We start from the raw sequence: 8,776 nt of genomic DNA, 5'->3' as shown, positions 1-8,776 counted from the left end.
GACCTGAGTACCACTGGGTGTGGCTCCAAACAACAGCAACAAAACAAATGAAATGTATTTGCATATATGTATATTCTTATTTGTTGGAGGATATATATGCACACATGTATATAAATATATATCCTCCAACAAATAAGAATGAAGACTTTGAGCTTTATTTAATTTTTCCATAAATTGAATACATAGAAGATATATAGGTACACAGATATCTACAGATATACTTTTTTTTTTTAAGGTTTGAGACCATCTGGCAGTGCTCAGGGGGTCACTGTTGGTGGTGCTCAGGGTTACCAGAGAGATGGTACAGGGATTGAATTGAAGAATAGCAGAAAGAAAAAGTTTCAAAATATAAGCAGCAGGAAAGAGAAAGTATAGGAGAAAAGGCATTTGCCTTGTATGCAGTGGCTTTGGCCTCGACCCTTGTCCAATTCTGACACCATCTGTGGTCCTGCCAAAACCACCATCAGGGACCACTTCTGAGCATAGAGCCAGGAATGGCCCCTGGGCACCACCGGGTATGACTCAAACTCTCCCCACTCCAACAACAAATAATGAGGGGGATCTCAGAGGCTGGTGGCTAAACATATACAACCTCAGATTGTGTATGTTAAACGGTCTAACATATATGTCAACAAATCACAGATCAGAAGAAAGAGTAGAGTGCAGGGATGTTTATAACATCTCCATTTATAACACCTCGTAATAGGAAAAAAACCTCTTCAATGGGTAAATTCACAAACAAACTGTAGTCAAGTCGCCCAGCGGCACAGGGCTCACGAGAAAAAGGAATGAACTATTGAATTCCTGCCGCCCAGCAGACGAAGCTCCATGGCACTCTTCCGAGTTGCTTTTACAAAAAAGCAGCGTAAGGTGAAATCGCCTCTTGTCACATTTTCAGAAAGATGAAACAACAGTGATGGATCAATCAGTGGTCACGGCAGGGGAGGCCTGGGGAGAGTGTGTCACTGCAAAGGGAAACACCAGGGTTTTTTGAGGGATGATAGAACTGCCCTGTATCCTGTTTGTGGTGGTGGTTATGCAAATCCACACGTGTTAAAATTCATAGAACTTCACGGGCACGTACACATGCACGTGTATGCGCGTACACACACACACATACACACACACACACAATGGAGTAAATGTTACTGTTAGTTAAAACACACAAAACAAAAAGCTTACGGTCACCAGAGGAGCTCGCCCAGAGATCCTTACCTCCTTGGACAGAAACCCCATGGGGCTGCCTCTCCTGGGTGACTAATCCAAATTGCAGACGTGATGCTGCATGACTCCTGAGGCGGGTCTGCAGCCACTGCAGCTTCTCCCTCAGACTATTGAATCATGCACTGCAGGGAAGCTGGCTGCAGTGCCAAGCAAGTCTGTGGAAACGAGCCCTGGCCTCCACCACCACCAGCCCAGGGCCCTGCGGCCCCCCGAGGGTAGCCCTGGCCAGTCTGATGACAAACCTCAGGAGGGGGCCAGCACCTGAGCTGGCACTGAGACTGCTGCACGTGGGAGAATGGAGCACCGTCTGCAGGGCAACTTGTCATGGTCCCCCCCACAGTCAGACTTGAATGTCTCCCAATAGGGAAAATGCAATATATAGAGTGTGAGGGGGATGGTGGAAAGAATGAAAACAATCTGCATATCCGAGGAGAAAGCCCAATGGGATGTTATAGGAAAAAAGAGCAACGGCCAGACAAGATTATTATTTTTTCACAGACTCATCTCTCAACTTTATTGCATTCAGGAACCCCTAACAGATATTTTTACAATCATAGTAGGATTATTTGCAATGTATGTGTGGTGGTGGGGGGCATATCTGTGGTGCTCAGAAGCTACCCCTGCCCCTATGCTCAGGGGTCACTCCTGATGGTTCTTAGGAGACCATATGTGGTGCCAGGTTTTGAACCAGTATGGCTGGGGCCAAGGCACATACCAAGTATATGCCTTAATCTTTGTACTATCTCTCAAGCCCAGAGTTTTTTTTTTTTTTTTTTGGTTTTTGGGTCACACCCAGCGATGCTCAGGGGTTACTCCTGGCTTTGCACTCAGGAATTACTCCTGGCAGTGCTTGGGGGACCATATGGGATGCCGGGGATTGAACCCGGGTCGGCCGCGTGCAAGGCAAACGCCCTACCCGCTGTGCTATCACTCCGGCCCCAAGCCCAGAGTTTTTTATTTAGCCACACCAAAAATCAATCAAAGTACTAGTAACAGACAGTGATATTAAATTCTCATGAGATTCTGTTACAGATATTAAAAAAAAAAATTTTTTTTCCCTTCGGTTGTTGGGCCTACCTGGCTGTGCTCAGGGTTTAGGCTCTGCATTCAGGAATCAGTCCTGATGTGGCTCAGGGACCACAGAAGGGTGCCAGGGATTGAACCCAAATCAGCCACGTACAAGACAAATGACCTACTCACAGTACTACATCTCTGGTCCCAGCAGGGAAGATTATTTACAAGGCACAAGACTTAATGACACATGCAATGAATCAAACTGAGGTTTTCTTTTTGGCATCGTTAGCAGGATTGAGAAAAGAATAAAAAAATAATAATTCTCTTCTTCTCCCAGTGCCTTGTACTTCTTGAGCCATCTTGCACACAGTCCAAGAGGGGCAATCTCTCAATCCCCACATAATAACTGTCAAATGGCTAGACGTGTGGCCGTTTCTTTTTTAAAGGTACATTTTCAGGGAGGGCTGGGTACCGTCCGGAGGCTGCTCGGGTGGCTTCTCCTCTGCCACCTGAGTGGGCATTGTTCCCCAGTTCTGCTAAGTCACTGCACGAGATCAGGAGGTTTCTGGGAAATGCCTCCCCTCCCCGCTGTTTACCTGGCTGGGCTTAGTATCCCTGGGCTGATGATCAATAAAGGATTAGATGTGAAAACATAACAAACCTGCTTGTCCTTAAATCACATTATTTCAAGGGAGAGGGCCCAACCCTAAAGTATACCAGGTGTCAAGGAAGAATTTGAATAAATGCTGACAACATAATCCTGAGTGCAGGATTTGCCTTTAGGCAACGTTTTCCACCCCCTCCCCCCCATCAATTCAACCAAGGATGGAGAGAGAAGGGAGGAAAGAGAATCTTACTTGGGGAACAGCAAAACCTTATTATTATTTCCTAAGCTTTAACTCTTCCCATGGCCTCCCCTATCCTGTCCCTCACCTTTGTGTGTGTGTGTATGTGTGTGTGTGTGTGTGTGTAGGGGGGGTCCACATTCAGTTGTGCTCAGGGCTTACTTCTGTGTTCAGGGATCACTTTTTTTTTTAAGTTTTATTAATTTTTAAAATTGAATCACAGTGAGATACAGTTACAAAGTTGTTTATAATTGGATTTCGGTCATATCATGTTCCAACACCCATTAAGGGCTCACTCCTGGCAGGGCACAAGGGACCCTATGCAGTGCCAGGGATCAAATCCAGATTAGCTGCATGCAGGGCAAACGCTTTACGATCTCTTCTGCCTTCTACTTGACTTTTAAAATAAGACATGAAAGCATAACAAACCTGCTTGTCCTTAAATCACATTATTTCAAGGGAGAGTAAGTAAAATACTTACTTAAAATAAGTAATAAGTAAGTAGTTTCATTGTTTTACTTCTACATGCTCAGACTCATTCTAAAACAGAAACCTACTGATCGAAGGTTGAACTCTCTAGCTGTGCATTCCATCCGGTGCCCACGGTCAATCGACATCCCAACTCCAACAGTGTTCACTGCCTGGCATCTCCTAGAGCTGTGGACGTCACTGGACCTAGTTCCCTGGCCCAACAATTACAATTTAAGAGGGCCTGGGCCTGGAGCAACAGTACAGTGGGTAAGGCATTTGCCTTGCACGTGGCTGCTGTGGGTTTAATCTCCAGTGCCACAATCTTCCCAAGCCCTGTCAGTAATCACTGATCCCTGAACACAGAGCCAGGAATAAGCTGTGAACACTGCTGGGTGTGGCCCCAGAAATAAAGAAGTCTCTCAGGCCACTGGGGATCAAAATCATGCATCGGTGTGTTGTAAGATGTAGATTCCTGGGTACCGCCTGGCACCTCTGGGGCTATAGATGTCACTGGGCCTGTTTCCCCAGCCCAAGGATCACAATTTAAGAGGCTTTGGCCTGGAGCAATAGTACGGCAGGTAAGGCACGTTCTGATGCTTCAATTCTGAGTGGGTGGTTGGAATCTGCTTTCTAAACCAGGGCTCCAACGGCCTTGAGAAGACCAATTCTGAGAAACAGCCAATCAGTGGGAGCAGGTGAGTGACCTGCACTGAGGTCACTCTGTAAGTCAGTCAGGAACCACTTGTTCACCTCGTTTTTTGGGCCCAAATCTCACAGGGCTTAGCTCATTCCCAAGAGCCCTGATTCAGCGTGCTAGCAAATCCTTCGAGGCATATTCGGATTTTCTTTAAATGACTGCACTGTAGCATTGTCGTCCTGTTATTCACCGATTTGCTCGAGTGGGCACCAGTAACGTCTCCATTGTGAGACTTGTTGTTACTGTTTTTGGCATCTCGAATATGCCACGGGTAGCTTGCCAGGCTCTGCCATGTGGGTGGGTTACTCTTGGTAGTTTGCAGGGCTCTCCGAGAGGGATGGAGGAATTGAACCTGGGTTGGCCGTGTGCAAGGCAAACACCCTACCCACTGTGTATCACTCCAGTCCCCTTTATGTTTTTTTTTTTTTTTGCTTCTTGGGTCACACCTGGCGATGCACAGGGGTTACTCTTGGCTCTGCACTCAGGAATTACCCCTGGCAGTGCTCAGGGGACCATATGGGATGCTGGGAATCGAACCCGGGTAGGCCGCATGCAAGGCAAAAGCCCTCCCTGCTGTGGTATGGCTCCAGCCCTTCCAGTCCCCTTTAAATGACTACAGGAACTGAATTAGTGGGTAGGCTAGAAAATAAAATGATACTAGAGAAATTGTAAGAATGGTTGAAACTGTAAATTCATTTTATTATACAACCTTTATGTAATTTGCTTTTCCATAACAAAGATTTTTTTTTCTAAGAAATTTTATTGGATCACTGTGAGATACAGTTACAAACTTGCATGACTGCGTTTCAGTCAAACAATGCTGGAGCACCCATCCCTCCACCAGTGCACATTTTCCACCACCACTGCATAACAAAGATTTTTAGTTTTTAAATCTTCATTCTAACAAATCCACTTCTGGGGACATAATAAAAAAAAAATCTTAGATGTGGCCAAAAAACCCTACAAATGGATTTTTCAAATGACAGTGAAAATCAGGAACATATTAAGTTCTTAAAATAGGATAATACTGAGCAATGGGTCACCTGTTAATGAGTGCTCTGTCATTAAAAACATTCTTCAAATAACTGGAGTAGTACAGCAAGTAGGGCGTTTGCCTTGCACACAGCCAACCCGGGTTTGGTCCCGGACATCCCAAATGGCCCCCCTGAGCACCGCCAGGAGTAATTCCTGAGTGCAGAGCCAGGAGTAACCCCTGAGCATTGCTAGGTATGGCCCCCAAACAAGGAACAAAAAACATTCTTCAAGGCTGAGTAGCAACAAGGAAAATGATATGCTCTTCAGTGAACACCAGGACACTGAATTGTCCACACTGCGTGATTAAAATGCTGCAAAGACTCGGATCTTCTACAGTGGTTTATAAAGCTAGAATCGCCCATCGACTATGCTGCAAGGACCCCTGCTTGAGCCCCACCATCTCGTCCCACCTTGCCTCTCCCCTCCCTTCTTCCTGCTGTGTCGAGCCTCGTAGGCCAATTTCAAACACCTGCTCCATGGGGCCAGAGGGTGCAGCGGGTGAGGTGCTGGCCATGAAGACAGCAGACTTGGTTTCCAATTCTAGAACCCCGTATGGCCCCCCAAGCACTGGCAGGAGTGACCCCTGCGTGAAGAGCCAGGAGTAATAAGCCCCGAATCCCCAACAACAACAAAAACATGCACTTGAGCTTCAGGGCCTCAGCCGGCAGACCTGAGTGTCGCCCCACCCGTCCTTCTTCCTGGTCCCCCTCATAGAGGCCTTCCCTGAGCTCCCTGCTCTCGGCTCTGCCCCGTGCCCCCAAACCTTTCTCTTCACAGCACTCTCATCACTCCCTCTGACACAGGTGCTGTGTCTTCTACTTACTTGGACACATTCCTCTAATCTGAGCCTGGGCTGAATCCCCAGTACCCCGAAGTGCCGTCTCCGTATCACACGGTGGGTGATGCTTAACCACCTGATGGACCGGAAGGATGCAGCCGTTCGAGAATGCTGCAGGCTTCTCGTGGGCACTTTGTTTCTGGGGTGAGCGCCCTGTCCCAAAACTTCCCGGCAGTGGCCGGCCCGCAGCGGGAACCCCGCAGAAGCTAAGGTGTCTGGTCACCTTCCCCCCTGCACCTCACAGACGCCCAGAGCAGCACAGCATCCTGGGGGCTGGTAAGGGGGAGTCAAACTCTGCTTCCCACTACCACCGTGCAAGGCCTGGGGGAAGTGCTGAGAGTTCTCTGAGCACTCTGTCTGGAGCAGAGACGGGACACGGGGCTGTTTCCCAGGCACGAGGCGGGGACGCGGTCGGAGGCTGCCCCCAGGCCCTGTCAAGCACAGAGCTGGCGCAGAGGAGGAGAGCGACAGGAGCAGTGCAACAGCAGCAGGCACGGAGCACCCTCGGCGACTCCTCCACGGGTGCTCTCTGACGCGCAGTATCTGCTCCTGAGCCTTTCCACACTCGGGCAGTCTTATCACCCTTGTATGGCGAGGAAACTGGGTCAAAGAGGAACCAAGTGCTTCCTCTACGGGAGCACAACTGGCTCCCTCCGATGAAATTCCAGTGCTCTTTCTTCCAGAAACACGGGCTGGTATCAGGGCCGATGCTAATCAGCAGGGTTGCATGGCCCCTCAGAGCCCAGACACTCAGGCGTGCAGCGCGTGTGGGCCGTGACCCGCGGTCCAGGAAGTGGGAGCAGCCAGCGAGTCCTGCTTTACTCCCAAGACCCCGTGGAGGCCGGGGCGTGTGGGCTCTGGGTAAGGCCCAGTGCACCTCGCTCTGCAGAAGGTCCAGATAACCGTCCCATGCCCCATTGCATCTCTCCAAGCAGCAAGTAATGCCACCTGTGGTGTTTCAGCCCGCGGGCCCTGTGACCTCTGACCCAGCCCTCCGGACAATCCAGGTGTCTTCCCTGAGGACAGCCAGGGAGGGGCCCCTGCAGGGCGCTGCGTCTGGCTGGTTCACATCTCCATGTTTTCTGGGACTGAGGGCTGAAGGGGGTCATACATGCAGATGTTAGATGCGAATTTTCGAGCCATACAAACAAATCCCACCCCTCAAAGCCACAGGCTCTCCGGAGTTCTGGATTATTGTAACTGCAGCCTCTGGGGACCTTCCCACCAGGGGTCGGCAGGCGGGGCCGCACTGGCTTCCAAGAGGCAGTTCTGGGGACGCCTATGTCCTGCCAGTCCCCTCCCTGGCCAGAGGCCTGGGCAACCCTCCCTCAGGAGAGGGCCTGGGCACGCGAGCTGCAGAGGCTGGGCTGGAAGATGCTGGAGCCCAACGCTATGGCCAAGTCTGCAACCTGAGCCCAGGGAACAAGGGCGTGGACGGGGAAAGAGCGGCCATCAGCAGGACGTGGCCAGGCCTGCTGGCCTCTGGCGACAGACACACTGGGAGACCCTGACGACGGTACTGAGAGCCATGCGAGATGGCCTGGCCCAGGCAGGGCCCCTCCTGGCGGGAACCTTCTAGGGAGGACCACGTGCCGCCGGGATGAAGAGCACCTGCTGGCCCAGGCAGGCGGAGGGGTCACGCTCCTAACCCTGGACATGGTCTAGGAGGGGGACATCAAAACAATGGCTTTGGGTAGGCGCGGGGCGGGGCGGGGTGGGGTGCGGGTGGGGGATGAGTCTGACAGCCCCGCTGGCGCTCATCAACAGCTCCACAGATCCACCCCACCCCTGGCCGCATCCTCCCTTCCGTTAAGGTCACTTGAGGCACCTCTGCTCAGGAACAGACTTTTCAAAATAAGGGCGAGCGGAGGGAGTCACAGTTGTGTGTCAAGACGATGAAGCTCTCTCTGGAGCCTAGGAATCGACGTCAAAGCTCGCCGCAGAGTGTGTAGTGCCCTGGGCTCCTCAGGGCAGACAGAAGAAGACAGAGGCTGCACAGCCGCGCTCTGGCGAGACAGGCCCACGAGAGACACGGGCAGCACGTGAGGCAGGTGGCAGGGAGAAGCATGGGCTGCCGGAGGGCGGACTTCTGTGCCTGGGGAGACGGCTGGTCTTCCTCCTCCAGGAAGCCCCTGGTGACTTTTCTCCGGTGCTGGCAGGCAGTTGGGGGGGAGTGTGCTCCCGTGTGGATCAGTCCTGGGAGGCCTGGCCCAAGGGGCCAGGTCAGACCAGGTCAGAACTCATCCCGCAGCTGCGGGGGGCTGTCCATGCCGAAGAAAGAGGACGGCCTGCCCTGGAGGTCCCGCTCGCGCTTCACGAAGGCAGTGAAGGAGGAGACGCAGTTGCCAATAAAGTGGTCGGCTCGGCCAAGGATGTACAGGTCAATCTGAGCCACCTCGGGCTTCAGGGCCACCACCTTCACCTGCAAGACGGAGAGTGCGTCACGGCCAGGGTGCCTGGGGCCCGGGAGTGACGGGGCCGGGCCTGCGGGCTCTCTGGGCCCCCAACCTCCTTCCTCTGCCCAGTTCGACACACAGAAGGGAGCTCGCAGAGGACGCAGACGGGGGCTGAGCCTGCCGCTGCCGTGGCCCCCACCGCAGGCTGCTCTCTACCGCCTGCCTCTGGATTCGCTCTCAGCAGAGCATGTGGGGT

The 8,776-nt window shown here is 51.7% G+C and overlaps 1 protein-coding gene across 1 annotated transcript in view; it reads right to left on the bottom strand.

Moving 5' to 3' along the window:
- Window positions 1-1,752: 1,752 nt before the first annotated feature.
- The window catches only part of POFUT1 (protein O-fucosyltransferase 1), a 30,786-nt gene continuing 23,762 nt past the window's right edge, over window positions 1,753-8,776 (bottom strand). Inside the window, exon 7 of the mRNA XM_004612581.2 lies at window positions 1,753-8,546. Within this exon, the coding sequence (XP_004612638.1) occupies window positions 8,358-8,546 (189 nt within the window). The 3' untranslated portion in view covers window positions 1,753-8,357. The remainder of the gene's footprint in view (window positions 8,547-8,776) is intronic.

The sequence above is a fragment of the Sorex araneus genome, chromosome 5 (genome assembly GCF_027595985.1).
Source record: "Sorex araneus isolate mSorAra2 chromosome 5, mSorAra2.pri, whole genome shotgun sequence".
Classification (NCBI taxonomy): Eukaryota; Metazoa; Chordata; class Mammalia; order Eulipotyphla; family Soricidae; genus Sorex; species Sorex araneus.
This window is presented reverse-complemented; position numbering and strand designations above follow the sequence as displayed.